Consider the following 18,879-nt stretch of genomic DNA (forward strand, 5'->3'; position numbering starts at 1 on the left):
AGCACCTTTGTAATTGCCTTTCATGCTTGCACCCATTCTTCCTAGCAGAATGATGTTCTGGTTATGCTTAACCAAATTCTATGTTTAAAGGAACACCCGTCTACTCTGGAAAGAGACGAGGAGGAAGAAGGACAAAGGAGGAAAGATGCGTTTGCCAACAGACCAACAAATGATGATGTTATCAGTGACCAAGAGATGGTTGACAAAATTTTTGGGTTTTTACCTTCTGTGATCGGAGGCCAAGAAGGACAGGCTCCCCTGGGCTTTGAGGTATGGAGCTGCAGAGTGGTAATGGGTCATGTTCATTCCTTGTGTAAATCCATCAACTTTCTCGGAATTTCACCAGTGGTCAATTCTGTTTAATGGACTTCTGTACAGTGAAAGATACACCCAAATTAGTCATCCAGACAGGAACTGCTTTCAGAGATCATCTCCCGGAAGTTTTTGATCACCTGCAGTTTAAGAACTGTGTGTCTTCAAAAGCCACTTCATATTTGTTTCTTTGCTCCAGCAACCCCCCACACCAAATAGAGCCATTCTCTCCATTTTGGCACCAACCATATGATCTGCTGCCATTGCTCTTAGTGATATTCCAGCTGACACAGGCTGGAAGTTTATGACCTAAATTACCCCATTTTCTGAAAAGCAAAATTTGAAATATACTAGTCCTGACAGTGGAGGATAGAATGGGGTAGGGAGAGCAGAATAGTCTGAATTAGCGCAGGATATGAGTAATAGGAGAGTATCTGCATTTTCCAAACAGCAGTGTTCTTGGCCAGCTGAAGACCAGGGCAGGAAGGCCATATAGAGTGGATGCATCTCAGAACAAGCCCTGAGTCCCAGCAGTCTATTGGTATCAGCTGAAAATGGCTTTGGGTTTAACTGGAAAGCCACATTCTGGAGGACCTATGGCTAAGCAGAAAAAGAAAGAGAAAAAATAAAAGGAAAAAAAAAAGAACATAAAAAACCATAAAATAAGAATATCGGGTTAGAGGGAAAGAAAATATACTTCTTCCCCATGTTCTGCACAGGACTTGGAAACAAAGCCCCACAGGCTGGAAGAGGTGGACCTGGACACGATTCCCATGAGTGTGGAGCTAGAAGAGGAAACAGATGGCTTGGAAGAGTACACCTTCCCAAAGTTTGCAGCTACTTATTTTCAGGGGTCGTCTACACATACGCACATCCGGAGACCACTGCGGCACCCGCTACTTTACCATGATGATAAAGACAACGTCCTGGTATCTTGTTCCTGCTTGTCGATGAACCTGTTCCCCCTGCCTCAGGCACAGACAGCCCTAGGAACCAGAGTCTTTAGAGTCAAGCAAATACTCCTAAGCATTTTTATGAAAGTAGTAGTTTCCATCAGCATTTTGTGGTGCTTTGCAGGCAGGCATTTCACACAGATACCTCCCCAGCACAAGATATCTGTTCTCCTTTAGTCTGCCAACAGAGAGAACTCCGAGGCTTATTTTGACTTCTCCAGATACCCACTGGAGATAAAAGTGGACGGGAGAGAGGAATGCATCAGGGCTCACCCATCTCTTGCTAGGGTTGCTGGTCTGTGAGTTAGCACAGAAGTGGACAGGAGGCCTGTGCACCAGATTTTCCTGTTGAACCACAGGGGGATGGAGGAGGGGAGTTTTCTTGATGCTAAGCAGCCTTGTAGAATGGAGGATCCCGTGCTGCAAAAACTTTGCTATAATTTGGCTTCCTAGTTCTGGGTGTCAGGCTCCTAGGAGAGCTCACTGCATTGCTGTCTGTCCGGGTGGGTAAATGCAGAGTGCAGTGACAGTTTCTCTGTTCCACTCTGGCTGCAGCACACATGCAAAGTGCCAGTAACGAGAATGGTGAAGGCTCAGCAACCACAGAGCAAACCTGATATTCCCACTAGAGCTGCACCCTCTTCCTGAGAGTGTCATGAACATTGCTCACATGTGGTATGACATGAAAGTAAAATTTAGGTGTAAATAGTGGGAGAGACGGGATTTTAACAGCTTGGACTGGGTAAAAGAAGAAAGTGGTCTAATCTAAAGAGGAAGAAATGGCATGAGGTCTTTAATTCTCTTCTGTGCTTTCTGTCACTGCAGGCTTCTCTGGTTGTTTGGGTAATCATCCTGAGATTCATGGGGGACCTACCAGAGCCAGCAATGTTTGCCAGGAATGTCACCAAGAACAGTTCCGTGATGACACAGATATATGACACGCTTGGCAGGAAAAACCAGGTCCAGTTCAAGAACGACAGCCCAGGCATGGTAAGATGAGCTATGAGGCTATGTTTGTATTTTCATATGCTTTCCTTGGTTTCTCTGGTGTTCTACTGAGACTGAGAAAAGCAAACGAACCTTTGCGTGCTACAGTACTTGAAATACCAGAAGTGCAAAAGGGCCCCTGTCAGTCCTAGGACACAGCAGCTCCTTCTGGCAAGAGAGGACAAAACAAAAACATCTCTATTTGATCATCTTTCCTTTCTTAATGAATAGTTCTTCCTGTGCATTAAAGTAATTTCCTATAATGGTACTGTGTGTTGTAGAGAGAAAGCAGAAAGGATAACAAGATTTCCAAGGGTATCTCTTCCCTGAAGCTGAAACGGTCCTCCAAGTTGACAGGGAAGGTAAGAGCTGGAAATAAATGGCATCCCCTAAGTCTCTTTGTCTGGCCGCCTGTCTGACAGATGTGTGACAGCAGCGTCCTGGCTGGGAACTCATTCCCTTGCCAAGCAAGGTCAGCTGTGTTTATGGGATACCTGGTGCACTATTATCCTTTTGAAATTATCCCCACGTACACTGATATCATTCATTATCTGGCAGATTCCCTTCATCCCTTCCTCCTGGAGAGTGACTCCTGAACACAGTGAACAATTTATGGTTGGGAACTGTTGGTATTACAGAACAGTTTGTCTAAAGTCCTGTACAGACTGAGAACCACCATGTGCTTAGGGCTGTACAAGACAGTACAACATTTTCCTAGCCAGTAATAATAGCGCTGTAATACTGCATTTTATGACTTAGCTTGGGAGGAGGGGGGAAATATGGTCTGGTCCTAACCACTTTTGCACTGAGTAGGAAGAGATTTAGCCAGAAAGATTGAGAGGGAATGTCTCTCATTTCTGGGAGAGTTGCCTGGTAAGAGGGGAGGTTTCTAAAGTGCTCAGGAGTTCTGGTTGGCTTCTTTCAGGTGACAGACCAGCTGAGAAGTGGAGAAGAGGGTTTCCAGGAGGACACCTCGATCTCTGAGAGACCTATGTCTAACTTAGAAAAAGTGCACTTCATCATTGGCAATGCAATTCTGCGCCCTGCCATCAGGTAGGAAACTTGCACCTCTCCTTTCCAGGATCAGGTACCCATTATATCAAGGGGATTCCCTTTTCTAAATCCCTGGCGCATTTTCCTTATGCTGGAAATGTCCCACTTTTATCTCTGGGGGTTCCTGACTGAAAGTCCAAGCTAGACACATACAACTGAGACTCCAGGCCAAGCACCTCTTCAGAGGATGGTTCACCTTTCTCACAGTTTAGGTCAGCTGCCTCCATGTATGGCTTTCTGAATCTCCCACGGGTACGTAATGGAGCAGAGCTCAGTGCTGTAACCCAATAACACATGCAGGTGGAACACAGCCCTTGTATGAGGAAAAAGAAAACCTAAGAGAGAGTAAGAAATACGGGGTTTATGAACGCTAGGTGTAAGACATGCTCATAACCACAGTTTCTCAATGGCCTGTTTCTGGGCCTCAAGCAATGTACTCAAATCAAAGACTGGCTGGTTTGCTGAGCAACTCAGACACTAAACAGGGAATTCTGCTCACAAGCAGCATGAGGCTGGGCATTAGCCTAAGCATGGTGTGAGGATGAGACAGTCTGGTTGTTTCTGACTGGACCTTGTGAATTGTCCCTTCCATTTTAGCCTGTTTTAGCTTATGCAACACACTTCTGTTAAAATGTGCCTAGGCACAGGCCCTGCCTTGGCCTCAGCCATGGGCTGCATTCCTCTCTACCTTAGTGTTTTGTTTCAGTCAAAATGCTCCCAGAAGCAGATACCCATCTGGCAAAAATTGCCTTCAATCAATGTATCATAATGGCCACAAGCTAACTATCTGCTCCCTCAGTCTGCTTTTCATCATATGCGCTACCTGTGAGCAAAAATCTCATCTGCCTTGCATCTTCCCACATCAAACTCATCAAATGTGTGTTCCAAGAGAAAACTTAAAACGCGTTTTGTTTGTATGCAGCTTTTTGCATCCGTTTCCCATATGTCCTTGCTGCAGGCAACTTGCCTTTTCAGAAGCTTACTCTGAAGCACCCTTTTCTTTGTTACTGTCTGAGGCCTCACACCATTTGCTCCAAGTTTCCTAAAAATATAATTAAGCAGGATGTCCCTCCCTCTCCCCCTCTTATCTCAAAACCTACATATGATCTGACAAACAAGAGCCATGAGAAAAAAGCCACGTACTGTGGAGAGCTTAGAGCAAGTTTCACACGGGGTAGGCAGCAATGCTTGGTTTATCCATTTCGTATCTGGATAAACCGGGAGCTGGTTTTCCTGCACAGTCCCCCCGCTTGTCATGGGAGGTATTCCAGCATGGAAACTGCACTTGAACTGCTTGAGTAACAAGGGGTTTCAAAGGACAGTAGGCTTATTTTGAGCCTTTTTCTACCAAAGCAACAACACAGTTATTTTCTGTCACACACTGCGGGTGGTATCCTAGTTAATGTAGTTAAATCTAGCTCAGATCTACTTCATTATGCCAAGCTTGTAATGGAAATGTAGCCAAAGACAGTTAATCATCATTATCTGTTGCTTTCACATGTTTTATTACAGAGATGAGATTTATTGCCAGATTTGCAAACAACTCACAGAAAACAGCAACAGGAACAGCTATGCTCGAGGCTGGATACTTCTGTCACTTTGCCTTGGTTGCTTTCCTCCTTCAGACACATTTTTGAAGGTACACTGTTCACCTATAGCAGTTTAAACGCCTCAGCTGATCTCGTTTCTTTTGTATGGTAGTGTTTTGATACAAATAGTCATGTAAACTGTTTGGCTGCCATAGCAGTTGGCACTGTGATTTTTGCAGAAACAATCTCATTTCATAGGCTTATCTTGTAATTTAAAAAGTTATCACTGTATTCACATTAAACTATTTTTCTTGACATATGAGTCAGATATTGTTGTTGATCCAGCCTTCGTTTTAGATCTTTAATCTGCAAAGAATCTAGCAGATTTTACCCTCTCCACTCCTGCCTTTCCAGCATTTAAAACCTATCTTCAGTTACAATCCAAGTGATTAAGTATACTCAGGAGTCCAGTGGAGAATCACCCCCTATATTTTACCAGTTCTTACCGTACATCTCCAAGCCCCATAAAATCCAATAAATTTGGATTTGGGCTCTTCCATCATTTTTTAAAATACATTAATTTCTAAATTTAGATTGATAAATCCACCTCACCACAGAAAAAGAAAAACAAACCATGGCTTCAACTTGACATCAGCTTTCCTTCTAAGTCTTAGAGGCATACAGAATCCATAGATATCCCTGAATCTTCAGCCTTTCTTTATTTGATACCCTTGCTCAAATGATTACTCATAAATGCTGCCAAGTGGCCACTATTTGCAAAAGCCAAACACAAGCCATAGACCCACACTTGCAATAAATACAAGTCAAGTATGTAAATACTTGCTTGGGGGTGTAAGTCCACACTTATAACACATCATCCAAGGTAATTGAACCATACAACTCCAAAAACTCAGTTCCTCCAATCCTTCTCTTCCATTAATCATGGATTTCAACCATTTATATTACCAGAGAACTTAATAAAACTAAGAGTAACCATAATCAGCCGCCCTAACCTGCCATTAGCTCTCTTCATACAGAATGTCACAAGACCTCAGGCTCCTCAGTTGGAAACACTAACCCTTGTCCATAGCATAAGCATAGGAATAAACACTCTCAATTGTCTAGTATTTCTGGTACAGTTAAACATAATCAATAGACATATACTGACACAAGCCTTCCTTTTCAGTCTAAAAACTCTGCAGAATGCAGGTATACTTCATCATTGTAATATATTCTATTAGCTAAAGAGGGTTTCTGGTGTTTTATGGCCATTGTTGTTTCCTAATTCTTTCTTATGCTCTGTGCATACAGTACCTGCTGAATTTCATCCACAAGGGGCCCACAGGCTATGCACCGTATTGTGCTGAACGTCTGAGGCGTACCTGTGTCAATGGAGCAAGGACTGAACCTCCAAGCTGGCTGGAACTTCAGGTAGCATCTCTTTTTGCTTAGTTATATTGAACTGTGTCATTTTATGCTGGATTGCGTTTACTAACCTGTGCAAACAGATCTTCCTAAGTCCAATGGTGGAAATGAATTGTGCAAGGGGTTTGAAGACCAACTGCCTTAGTCTGTGTAGCTTCTTAAGGTTTCTTATGGGTTTTCTGGCTGTTCCACTAACCTAAATCCAATGGAGAACGTAAGTTAGAGCTACACCACGTGATTTGCAGTGAGATATCTCCATCCACTCAGGAGCTACAGGCCAGAACCATCTACTGAGGGAAGCTCTACATATTTTTGGAAAGAACTGAGCAGGGCTTGTGCTTTTAAAATGGAGGGCAGAAGTGCGTATGATACTGTTACATTGCCCACCCCCTTCCTTTAAATGTCAACCTAATAATCAGAAGTCACACAAGCCATAAATTAAGACCCCTATTTAAGTGCTTCCTAAACCTGAGTGACCCCACTGCCTAACATGCATCTTCCTGGGCAAAATGCTTGCTGCAGGCTATCTGTCCACTGATGCATATAAGGCTGCACCTAAAAGTCAACGTGCTAAAAAGGACTCAGGAAAAGTCTATCAATCCACACTGATATGTAATGATCAGCTCCCCTGAGCTGTGAACTTGATTCCAGTGCTGTTCCAGAGAGGTCATTTATATTTAAAACTCACTATGCATTGAAGAAACTGGGTGGGCTTTCGAGGTTCACTTAGATTGTTGACTAGGGTGTACAGAGTGTGGAGCTCTTAAATCTAAATGCCTTCTTCAGTTTCTATGGAAAAATAAGGTTTGCCCCTAATTTATTTCTCTCATTTACATCTGACTTACAGGCAACAAAGCAGAAGAAACCCATTATGTTTAATGTCACCCTGATGAACGGCCAAAGCATCACTGTCCCTGCAGACTCTGCTTCCATTGCAAAAGAGATCTGCCAGTTCATAGCAGATAAAACCAAACTGAAGGATGTGTTTGGTTTTTCACTCTATATTGCTGTGTTTGATAAGGTAAGGTGCAGAAAACTAGAACTGAAGCTGCCTTCTCTTTCTGTGGGTTACAGCTGCAAGGAATCCCTGTGACTTCTGAAAGCGTGTCTGTCCCCATCCTAGTGCTTGAATCAAATCAGTTCTGAACACCAGCTGAATACCAGGGCAGTGCAGCACTATGGTCTCCCCCAGTTCTCCCCCAGTTCTAGGATCCCACCTACAGCTGGCCGTGCATGCAGCACTGCAGAACTGCTGTAATGGGGTGAAGCTAGCAGGTCTCACATACTAGGGTGCCCTGTTAAAAGGCCTATTTCCTACCTGTGATGCTGCACACAACTTTCTTGTCCTGTGTTACATATGGTGCTGCTGATGCAGTCCCTGCCACGTGGCACATGCATTGAAAGCCACCAGCTTTGCAGCAGGGCTGCTACTGTTAGCTTACATGATGGCATTTTAGCCTCCTTTTTGTTTTGTTTTGTTTTTCCCTCTGTCTGTCTGTCTGTCTGTCTCTCTCTCTCTTTTAACAGTAATACTGGGGAACGGATATACACAGCAGGATGACATCTTGGTGCTCAGAGTTAGGTACCAATTGCAAAAAAAATTATTTCAGAGATGGCACGTTTGTTTAGATTACAGCAACACTTGCATGCACATTTAAGGGAATATACAAGGGATAAGCAGAAGTACAAGGAGACAAACAGAAGATTGCAAACCTTGCAGAGCTGTCTCATCTCATCTTCTAACTTATATTTCCCAGTACCATCCCTGCACTTAAAAATACACACTATTGCCAAAGCACATCCATCTGCTCACCTTTTCAGAGGTTTTTGTTGTTGCTGTTTTTTCTGTCAGGAGACTAAGGAGGTTTGGGCTTGTTGTCCTTTGCTCAGATGCAAGGCAGACATGCCAGTAAATGCAGTGTCCCTTTCTTCTAGGTCTGGTCACTGGGTGGGGGACGAGATCATGTCCTAGATGCCATCTCTCAGTGTGAGCAGCTAGCAAAGGAACAGGGCACGCATGAACGCAATGCACCCTGGAGGCTTTACTTTCGGAAGGAAATCTTCACCCCCTGGCACAACTCCCAGGAGGATCCCATCAGCACAGATCTCATTTACCATCAAGTCATTCGTGGCATCCGGTTTGGAGAGTACCGTTGTGAGAAGGTGGGTCTCCTTGTTCATCCTCCTAAAGAGACAAAACTGAATGAACATTAGAAAGTGAGAGGATGAACAAAGTTTCTAATGGCTGTGAACAACTCTTCCCGTATAATGGACAATTCCTGTCAAGGTGATTATGCCAGCTGTCACGCTGGCAGCTGTAATAGATTTTTTTCTGTAGCTCAGTTCGTGTAGCAACTGGAGGCATGTTCAGAGGAACAATTTGTGTCCCTTTGAAATATCTTTGTTAATAATCTCTTTGATTCTATGATTGTATGACGTTAGTCTCTCCTTATGCTGTATGGCTGTCAAGAGTTATCCAGAAAAAGGTGGGAAAAATAAACAGTTCCTAAACTGCCTTCAAGGTTGAACAAAGCTAGCTGGACTTTGTGACATTTTTCTAGGCCTCTTCTAATGGATTAATTGTTTCAGGAGGAGGATTTGGTGGAGATAGGTGCAAAATATTGTTACATCCAGTTTGGAGATTCCATCCACAATGAACTTGTGCAGAAAGTGCTCCATGACTGCATCCCAGTGAAACAGCTGAAGTCCAAGCCCCTGGAAAAGTGGGTGAGCCTTATAACCTACGCACATGCTAAGGTAAGGTTCGTCTGGCACTGCTGGGTAACTGCTCTCGAGAACCAGCTTCTGCATCTTTCACCATTTCTATTCTATTCTATTGAGGGAAGAAGGAAAAACATCTGTTTGTCTATCCCAAATAGTTAGGACTGGGAGAGAGGAGAACCTTTCCAACCATTCTTACATATAGGGCTCAACAGGGAGCCAGAACGAACAAAGTACAGTTAAATCTCTTTTTTAAGGTTATTTCCCATCTGACAACTGAGTCAGAATGGGCGCTGGATGGAGAATAATTTTGGTCTGGAAATAGGTTACCTGGGTAATTTTCATGGCACCCAGAATGTGTTATACTTTTAACCCACCAGTGGGGTTTTGAGGGAAATCTGAAATCCACATGCCTGTGAGCAGCCTTAGCTGCGTGTAGTTTGGTCCCCTGGAGACTGTTCCCTATTTGAATTTCGTCAGGTACTCTGGACATCAGTAATAGCAGAGGGCTGCTGGGAACCTTCGGAATGAACTTGCTCTTTATTGTCTGTAGATCATGTAAATCAGAATTTACTGAGAAAAATTTGGCTATCTTTTTCTGTTGCAGGCCCCATACACACAGGATCATCTTTCCCGTCAGACTGTGAAAGAACAACTTGTAGATTTTGCTCGCTTTCAGTGGCCTTTGCTTTTTTCCAGATTCTTTGAAGTCACTAAGTTTTCAGGTAATGTCTCGAGCCTAGGAGTAGAGGACAAAAAAGATCAATAGAGAAGGACTTGTATAGCATTGAGTAGTTTTCTCTGCATTTCCAGGTCCCAGCTTGCCCAAGAACCACTTTATACTTGCTGTAAATTGGAAAGGTATCTGCTTCTTGGATGAGTCAGAAAAGCAGATCCTTGATCTGACCTTCCCAGAGATAACTGGCATCCACACCAATCGGTGAGTGCCCCAGAAATACAAGATCTGAAGAAGGCAGCCCTGCCCACATTCAGAAAGGGGCCTCCATGTAGGAGGGAGGTGTACTTTCTCTGCCATCCCCCTAAGTGATTTGATCTGAGCCTGGAATGGTGGTTTAGCCTAAGTCTGGGAAACAAAAAGGGCACATTCTGAGCAGCCTGTAAAGGAAATACTGAAATGGCCAAATCTTCCTGATCGGTGAAAGGACCCTGCTCAACTGGAAAGGTGTAAGGAAGCACAGATGTGTAAGACAAGAATAGCCCAAATAGCATAGTTAAGCCATCAACAGTTGTACAAGCGGGGAGTTCATATAATTCTCAAGTGTGATGGAGCTGAACAGAATAGCTGAGAGAAAAAAAGTGCAATCATTGGCTCATTCAGGGCACACATCCTTGCATCAGATCATTTAGAGCTTAGGGTCTTACATACAAGAAGAATACCTCTGTGAGGATGAAAACATATTTAATTAGTTGCCCAGTTATTCCAAAAGAAAGGTGTTATCTAGAATGAAGCGTTTTTGTACATAAGACACTGGAATCCAAAGAACCTGAAGCACGTCAGTTCTTGAGACCTACCAAATCATGAGAAGACAAATTAGGATCTACCAATGCTCACTCTAAGGCAGTTGTCTACTACAAGGAGGTGTAGGTTCCTTGGCTGTGATTGCAGACGGCTCTGTAAGTTTTTCAGACACTCTGGTAACAAACTATTCATTAACACATAGGGCAGTGAAATCATTTGGACAGAGTTGCACTCTCATCACACTTCGTGCTGAGGAGTTTGTCCTGACATCTGTAAACAGCATTGTGATTGCTGAACTGGTGGTCATGTTCCTGGAAGGACTAAAGAAGAGATCACGATTCGCTGTGGCAATGAATGAGAAAAAATCCCAAGGTAAGCTTTAGAACTTTTCAACAGAGTAGGGAAGAAACCTTGAGAGAACCCTTCTTTGAAAGAGCTCAGAGAAGTGGGAGAACTTCAGCAAGAGTCGCTCTGCTCCAGGATGAACGCACAGTGATCAGCACAGTTATGCCAAGTGTAAGGCAATGTGATTCAAGACCTTCACTTACAGATTAGTCTACTTTCTACTTTCGTGTATATTTTGTTTAGATAGGTGGCCAACAACTCAGCCTGCTTATAGTAGGAAGCTGGAGTTGGGTTCCCTGGAAATACTTTCCAGAAAACTTTCACAGGTGGTAAACTGGAATTTCTTTCCATGCTCTACTGCCAGCTCTAGACAAAAATTCTGTATCCATTTGATTCAAATGGAGTTCTACTTTTGCCCTCACTGGAATCAAAATCAGTCTGGCAGAGAAAAGTTAAGTGATTTCTATGAAGTGTTATTGGACGATTAGCTGTATTTACACAAATCACTTTCTGTTGCTAATTGAATTCAGACCTTCGAAATACAATTCCCTTGTCTTTCATGTTGAAATGCCTTTACATTTCTTGGACTGTCAAGCCTGAACAGTACTCCCTTATTCTGTTTTTTTCAGAAGATCCTGCCATCCTGTCCTTCAAGAAGGGAGACTTGCTAATCTTGACCGAGGATAAAAGACTAGATGAAAGCTCTGGTTGGATTTATGCCCAGAATGAAAGGACAGGCAAAACAGGGAATGTATTTTTGGAAGAGATCTACATTGTTCCTTCTCTCACAAAACCCTCTAGTCAAGTGCTGGTAAGAAAGCTGTACACTCTTTGAAGAGACTGGAAGATAAATAAGTGTTAAATAGGATTAAATTTATAAATGGAAATTAATCGTTCCTCTGAATTCAGACAAGTTCTATATCTCCCAGTGAAACAAGGCATTTTATTCTGTCTTCTCTGAAAACAAAACTAAACCTAGCCCAAACGCTAAGGAGAAGACTGCATTTACACAACAGCAATGACTTTCAAAATAATGGTCCATTCACTATTAGGGGGTTCAGTACATGGAACCTGTAGCGATTAATAGATGTGCAGTTGAATTTTCTTGCAGAAATGCTTTCCTGCAAAGTGTAGCAGGGTGCTTTAAAAGAACATGATCTTCTAGGGATTCAACACAAGGTTTCCCATTGATCACTGTTTGTTAACAATTTTTTCTTCAGTTTTGGAGACTCAGCATATTGGTTACTGTGCTAACAAGTTATAAACTGACAAAGTGGGCAAAAAAAAAAAACCCACACCAGTGTTAAGCAGGTGCAATTTTAATATGCATTATGCTCTCGATAATTCCTCATATTATGATGGTTACTTTTGCTGGGACTATGGAAATCACTTCCCTGAGTCTCCTACTCCCAAGTCTTTCTTGAGCCTCTGTAGATGCTGCTTAGGAGACAGAAGATCTCCTGCAGCATACAGTACTCAAGCTTAGTATATACCATCTGCACATATATGCCGAGTAACACTTGACAAGCTGTGCAGAGACCTGTCCATGTGACATCTGTACATGGCTGTGTCCTTTCAGAGTTTGCTGATGATGTCTCCAGACCAGAGGAGGACAGCTTCACAGAACTCCTACATGGATGAGCCTGATGAAGAGGATCTCGAAGTGAAGCCTTACACCCTGGAGGAATTCTCCTATGAACACTTCAGGTGAAGCTCCCTGTGCAGCATGGGCCCTAGGAAAGTTCTAGGCTTAAGGATCACTGAAGAACAACTAGGATGTAATCAGTTTCTGATTGAGTTTCTTCTCTTTGTTCCCTGTCATGAAGTGTAACTTTGGACATGCAGAGATTCTGTCACATGGCCTGCTTCTGTCTTTTGTCTGCAGAAATACAAAGGGACAGGTAGAAGAATCCCAGCTGGAACTTTTTATTGTCTTTCCAGCAGGCCCTGTGCTTACTTCTCATCCATTCTTCAGCACTTACTAGTTAGCACTTACCACTTACACAAAATCTGAGGGAGAAAAACTAGACTTCTAAAACTTCTCTTTGTTTTGTACCATCCTCCTTTCTGGATCTTAAAGAAGCTACATTTTCCTGGGTTTTGCTGACCTGCATAATCAAAGGGGATATGAAATCACTGTCTTGGGAAAGAATATGCTTAGAGATATCTCTTCTTGATCATCATCTATGTTCATAGCAATACTGATCCAGTAATTTTGTGTTGCCTGCACTTGTCTTCATTCAGGACTCCTGAGAAGGAATCCATTAGCAAAGCTGTTCTCCAGAAATCTCGTGGACGCAATCAGCTGTGGGCACACTCTAAGGAGCCCTTAAAACAGCCCTTGCTGAAGAAAGCATGCACAGACCCTGATCTTCGGGACCTAGCTTGTCAGGCCTTCATTGATATCCTTTCACTTTTGTTTTTGGGACCTGAGGACTCTTGGTGGAAAGATGAGCTGCTTCCACTAAACTCACCTCCACTGAGATAATACCACATCCACATTACTGGTGGTTCACTTACGTTAAGCAGAGGAGGGATGGTGTCTTTGTATGAGTTCTAATTAAGTCAGCTCTACATAACTTAACATTTTTCTCTTGTCTACAGAGAAAAGGTTCCTATTCCTCCCAATGCTCCACAACTGGTGATGACCTACTTAACTGAGAATGGGGGTATAGGGGTGAGTGGGATTTACTACATACACCCAGAACAGGCAGTGACTGCTGCCCAGGGAAAGGGGATGATCACAGAATATATTCCAGACCTTTCTCTCAGTATTTCCCACTCATACCTCAGCAGAGTAGCTTAACATGTTAGGATCCAGGTCAGACTTCCCATTTATCTTTCAAAAATGACCTGCTTTTGTCCTTAACAGCACATTTACCCATCATGAAATTCATGGGGGACTACCCATCAAAACAGGCACACTCTTCTGTGGAAGTCACTGACCAGATATTTGTGGCAGCTATTCAGGAAGAGGTCCTGCGGGATGAAATTTACTGTCAGATCATGAAGCAGCTAACTGAGAACAGAAACAGGTACTCACCTAACTGCAAACAGTCTGCTTCTATAGGACCCAGGGTTCTTAAGTGCAGGTGGTGATCAGGAAACTCTGCTACACCTGTGATAGGGTGGGGACAGGCAGAAGGGTGTGCAAATGGGCTGATACCTTCTGTGGGGCTCACCTTTGCAGAGCACTCAGAACCACTGACTGGCACTGCTAGGCCATGGAGTGGGACCATTATTCATCCCCCTTTAGCTGTTCCCATCAGCATTCATTGTTCATCTCTGTGCGCTATGGCCAGAAAGGTGTTACTGAAGCCTTTTTTGTCCCAAGGCAGCCTGTGGAGAAAACATGGCATTGCAGAGAGTTCTTGGATGCTTTCAGTGACCATTCTGCCAGCCCTCCATTTGTTTTAAGCTTCCCAGTGACAATATTTCCCTCTTACAAGCATGTAGTTCACACTAAATTTTTTACCACCAGTGAATCCTTCTGAATAGTTACATTAATTAGCTTACACAACAGGCTTGCAGAACACATTGTTACACAAGAGCCCCTACACACAGGTAAGTCTCAGAAACAGGTTGGTGTTTTGCTTCCCAGCCTATAAAATGGTAATTTGACCTACTTCCAGAGGAATTGAATTGCAAAAAGAAGCTTAAGATATTAATAAAACAATTCTAATTATTAACAAAATGGTTTGTCAATTTCTGGATGCATTGTGTCACTGCAAAAGTTAGAGAAGGAGCTTCTATTTATTAGTGTCTTTTTTCTTACTGTACAAATATTAAACTTAGTGGAACTCTTACCATGAGTGTAACTATTAAATGGTAAATTTTGCATGCAGTAAAGCTTACAGGATATTTAATGCACAGTCTATAACCATGGTGCCAGTGCCATTCCTGCTATACTCTACCAATTTAGTCCTGTGGGTCATTCAGTGTTTTGAGAGCGATCAGAGGTGGAGAAAATGCTTGAAAGGTGGCTGTTTCCATATATTTTCACTAGAACAGCCACAGCAACAAATCTTTTATCCTTCCCAGGCTCCTGCCCTGTGGACTGTGTCCTGCTCTCAAACAGACACTAACACCACTGATCTATACAGTATAAATGGGATTGAAATAGTGTTTCTTCATCTGCAAAACTGGAAAAGTAAATGGGAATAAAGAAGCCAGGACCTCTTTATTCTGCAGAGTCCTGGTGCCAATACAGAGACAGACCCACTGGCTTTCTCAAGCAACATCACTTAGCATTTTGGAGCAATCCCTGGGACACAGATGAAGTGTGTTCTGCTCCTGGCTTTGAAAGCAGAGTCACTGACCACCTACAGAGTCTTACTGATGAGGGTGAGATGCCAGAAGAATTTTGGCTGGCAAATTTCACAGACCCAGAGGCTGGAGGAACTGTCATTTTTAAGAGCTGTAACTACCTCACTACACGATGTCATCTGCTTGCTCATTTTTCAGAAGAGGAGCACATGTAAGGGAAAGTAAATTGCAAGCAAAGTGCTTGTGTTCTGAAAAAAGCTGCCCAGCACAGAGGGCAGGTGAAAACGCCTGATATAACACAATCCAAACAACTGTTAGCTTGAACAGTAAATTGACAGTGGTTTTCGCAGAGAATAGCACCAAGGTCACTGCTGCCAAGATGACTGTTAAACTGGAGCTTGTATTTATTCATGAGATTTGCAACTGCTATGATACTTATAAGCCAGGATTTAGCATTACCTTCACATACGGGCTGTGGTTGTTGCACAGAAAAGGGCTGTCAGCTCCTATGTGAAGACTCTGTTGATTTGCAGCTCTCTGCTGAATGCCACCGCGTGCCATGATGCGAGTGTGTTTCTCTTCCCTAAAGCTGGTGTGTGGTCAAAGGAAGAATTACGTGCAGCTACAGCAGAACCATTTGCTTTGCGTTCACAGGTACAGTGTGACCAAGGGCTGGCAGCTGCTTTGGCTCTGTACCGGTCTGTTCCCACCCAGCAAGTCACTGCTGAAACATGCCCAGAAGTTTGTGGAGACGCGTAAGAAAGAGCCACTGGCCATGGAGTGCAGTCGGAGGATTCAGACAGTGATGAGGTACACAGTCCTAGATATAGCCAACCCAAAATGTTCAAACATCATGAATCGGGTGCCAGAAAATCGCATGGACTAAAACATCAGTACTCATACTTTCCTTTCTCTCTGTACATCTTCTTCTTTGAAATGGTCATTGCTTTTAATTCTCCTAGGGACTTTGAACCACTAAGAGAGGTCCATGTCACAGTTTCACTCCTTTCTTTCAGTGTTAGCAACATTTTAAAAAGTTGAGCATTACACATAATCACTCAATTCCCAGAGCTGGGCTATGTCAAACACACTAAAAGACATGCATTTTGAAATTTAACTGTATGAAGTTCAACAAGGCCAAGTGCTGGGTCCTGCACCTGGGGCACAACAACCCCAAGCAGCGCTACAGGCTGGGAGATGAGTGGTTGGAAAGCTGCCTGGCGGAGAAGGACCTGGGAGTATTGGTTGATAGTCAGCTGAATATGAGCCAGCAGTGTGCTCAGGTGGCCAAGAAGGCCAACAGCATCCTGGCTTGCATAAGAAGCAGTGTGGCCAGCAGGTCTAGGGAAGTGATTGTCCCCCTGTACTCAGCTCTGGTGGGGCCGCACCTCGAGTACTGTGTTCAGTTTTGGGCCCCTCGCTACAAGAAGGACATGGAGGTGCTCGAGAGAGTCCAGAGAAGGGCGACCAAGCTGGTGAGGGGTCTGGAGAACAAGTCTTACGAGGAGCGGCTGAGGGAGCTGGGGTTGTTCAGCCTGGAGAAGAGGAGGCTCAGGGGCGACCTTATCGCTCTCTACACGTACCTTAAAGGAGGCTGTAGCAAGGTGGGGGTTGGTCTGTTCTCCCACGTGCCTGGTGACAGGATGAGGGGGAATGGGCTGAAGTTGCGCCAGGGGAGGTTTAGGTTGGATGTTAGGAAGAACTTTACCGAAAGGGTTGTTAGGCATTGGACTGGGCTGCCCAGGGAAGTGGTTGAGTCACCATCCCTGGAGGTCTTTAAGAGACGTATAGATGTAGAGCTTAGTGATATGGTTTAGTGGGGGACTTGTTAGTGTTAGGTCAGAGGTTGGACTGGGTGATCTTGGAGGTCTCTCACAACCTAGATGATTCTGTGAAATGAAATCCTGAGGCGTCACTGATGAGGTCTTGACCTTGCTCTCCTTTGGTGAGGCAGCATGTCCTTACCTCCCTCGTATGTGCCTGAGGATTAGTCTTGATTTTGTTGAATCTCAGTAGCACAGATCTGCACATTTGCAGCTAAAAATACTACATTTTACTCATGTGATGAGTAAAATACTAAGTTTTACTTCAGTGGAGTGACACCAGTGAAGTCACTGAGATCTGCAGAGTGTTAATGTGGCTGTTGGTTTTCTGTGAAGTAAAGCAGATCCATGCCGGGAAAAGATCAACACAGTCAGTTTCTTTTCTCTGAAGAAACACAAATGAGCAAAGCCCTGAGACTTCCATGGTTGTTCACACCAGGGCACTTCTCAGAGTGCTAAGCATTACCCTTGTCCTGGTGAGGGCTGGAGCAGCAGGGCATCCAGCCCATGGTGCTTCCCAAGCTCTGCAGCTCTGCATGATGGGTGCAATTCAGTGCGATGCAAGGGCCATCATTTCTGTGTTGCTGGGAGTGGAAGCCACTTCGCATGGCCATATGGCAGTGCTACTCCTTAGACAGTGATGAGCTACAAGAATTAAAAGAAAAGTCCAGTAACGCAAACTGAAAGGAATTTGCTAACACAGTGGCTGCCCCCCTTGCAGTGGATGAGTTTTGGCACTGCTGGGGAAATGTCACTGCACAATGAATGTGCCTTTGAAATGCATGAAAAAATGCATGGCGAGGAATGCTATTCATTATTCTTTCCATGGAGAAGACTGAAAATTTCCCACCTTCCTATATCATATGCTATTCATGCTCTAAGCCCTGTTGAGCTGTATAGAGCTTCTTTAGAGTGGTGAACCAGGGAGAGGAAAGCATAATGGACTATTTTGGAGGAGAGATCTTTTTGCTAAACTGCCCCAGATCTGGAGTCTGGGGGAGGGGAAGAGGAACGAAGACAAAATGTTGTTTTCTGAGAGCATTTGCTTTCCTGCACCCACTCTTATTTTTTCTCCCTATGAGTAACCTGCTTTCCTTGGAAAGGGGTGAGCAGACAGCTCAAAGGACTGACCTACAATTACACAGAGTGGAAGCCAACTGAGCCCTTAGGTACACCTTTTCCTCCACAAACACGAAGCTTTACTGCTTCATCCCCAGACTCCTGGCTAGGGAAACAGAGAGCATTCTGATGGGTGTTAAGCAGCTATTTCTTTAGCAATGAATTCCTAGCTGAGGCTGCATGGGAAGATGGCCCTGTGCCTCCAGCCCAGCTGCTGCACATCCTTGGTCTCCTGTGGCCTCCCTCTGCAGCATGTCCAGGAATAGATGGCAATGTCCACACTCCATACAGGACCTGTGCAGTACCAGAACACATACTGTTCAACTTGGGTTTACAGTCAGGTTTTCCTTCTCCAACTGCTACTTCATTGATTGGGGAAAAAAGTGTTTCCAAAACTACATAACTAAAGCTGGATGCCAGACTAAGCTCTCTTCCTAAGAGCTTGACTCCATGTGAGAGAAGAGTTTGGTGCAGAAAGCTACAGTATGTAACATCTCCCAACAGCCTGCCCTATGCCACTGAGGACAGGAAAAGACCAGCCCTGGAAGGTAACGTGCTAGGCTTGTCCTCGCTTTAACCATACCAAGGCTTTTGCATGACTCCTACTCTAGGCCCAGTTCCTCTGGTTAAAGGACAGCTCTATTCTGAGATATAATTTCAATGAACTGGGACTGTGCAGCTTCAGCACCTCATGAGTCAGTGATTACATGCCAGTTCTTATATAAACCATAATGCTTAGAGCAGCTGTCCAAACTTTTCCAACACTTGTATCCTGAGCTGTAATATTCATTTTATATCTGTATGCAAATTTTTTAGCTGATGCAAGAGTTAAAATAAAATGGCCACTATCTTCACACTTCAGTAAC

At 43.8% G+C, this 18,879-nt stretch overlaps 1 protein-coding gene and 1 long non-coding RNA gene across 3 annotated transcripts in view; one reads left to right on the top strand and one right to left on the bottom strand.

Annotated features, from left to right (window-relative positions):
- The window catches only part of LOC308200057, a 45,485-nt gene extending 29,721 nt beyond the window's left edge, over positions 1-15,764 (bottom strand). For both annotated transcript variants that reach the window (XR_013955200.1, XR_013955201.1), the window contains exons 1-4: positions 15,531-15,764; positions 13,988-14,144; positions 8,073-8,444; positions 224-370 (exon numbers count right to left, since the gene is read on the bottom strand). This is a non-coding gene — a long non-coding RNA (uncharacterized lncRNA). The remainder of the gene's footprint in view (positions 1-223; positions 371-8,072; positions 8,445-13,987; positions 14,145-15,530) is intronic.
- The window catches only part of MYO7B (myosin VIIB), a 55,618-nt gene that overhangs the window by 27,079 nt on the left and 9,660 nt on the right, over positions 1-18,879 (top strand). The window contains exons 23-40 of the mRNA XM_080605045.1: positions 91-270; positions 1,032-1,241; positions 2,091-2,255; positions 2,534-2,614; positions 3,178-3,305; positions 4,818-4,944; positions 6,146-6,265; positions 7,107-7,280; positions 8,195-8,422; positions 8,849-9,016; positions 9,588-9,705; positions 9,794-9,920; positions 10,663-10,832; positions 11,435-11,616; positions 12,385-12,512; positions 13,050-13,207; positions 13,687-13,840; positions 15,726-15,881. Of these exons, the coding sequence (XP_080461171.1) occupies positions 91-270; positions 1,032-1,241; positions 2,091-2,255; positions 2,534-2,614; positions 3,178-3,305; positions 4,818-4,944; positions 6,146-6,265; positions 7,107-7,280; positions 8,195-8,422; positions 8,849-9,016; positions 9,588-9,705; positions 9,794-9,920; positions 10,663-10,832; positions 11,435-11,616; positions 12,385-12,512; positions 13,050-13,207; positions 13,687-13,840; positions 15,726-15,881 (2,774 nt within the window). The remainder of the gene's footprint in view (positions 1-90; positions 271-1,031; positions 1,242-2,090; positions 2,256-2,533; positions 2,615-3,177; positions 3,306-4,817; positions 4,945-6,145; positions 6,266-7,106; positions 7,281-8,194; positions 8,423-8,848; positions 9,017-9,587; positions 9,706-9,793; positions 9,921-10,662; positions 10,833-11,434; positions 11,617-12,384; positions 12,513-13,049; positions 13,208-13,686; positions 13,841-15,725; positions 15,882-18,879) is intronic.

Source organism: Anser brachyrhynchus, assembly GCF_964034855.1.
Source record: "Anser brachyrhynchus genome assembly, chromosome: 9".
In the NCBI taxonomy this organism is placed as follows: domain Eukaryota; kingdom Metazoa; phylum Chordata; class Aves; order Anseriformes; family Anatidae; genus Anser; species Anser brachyrhynchus.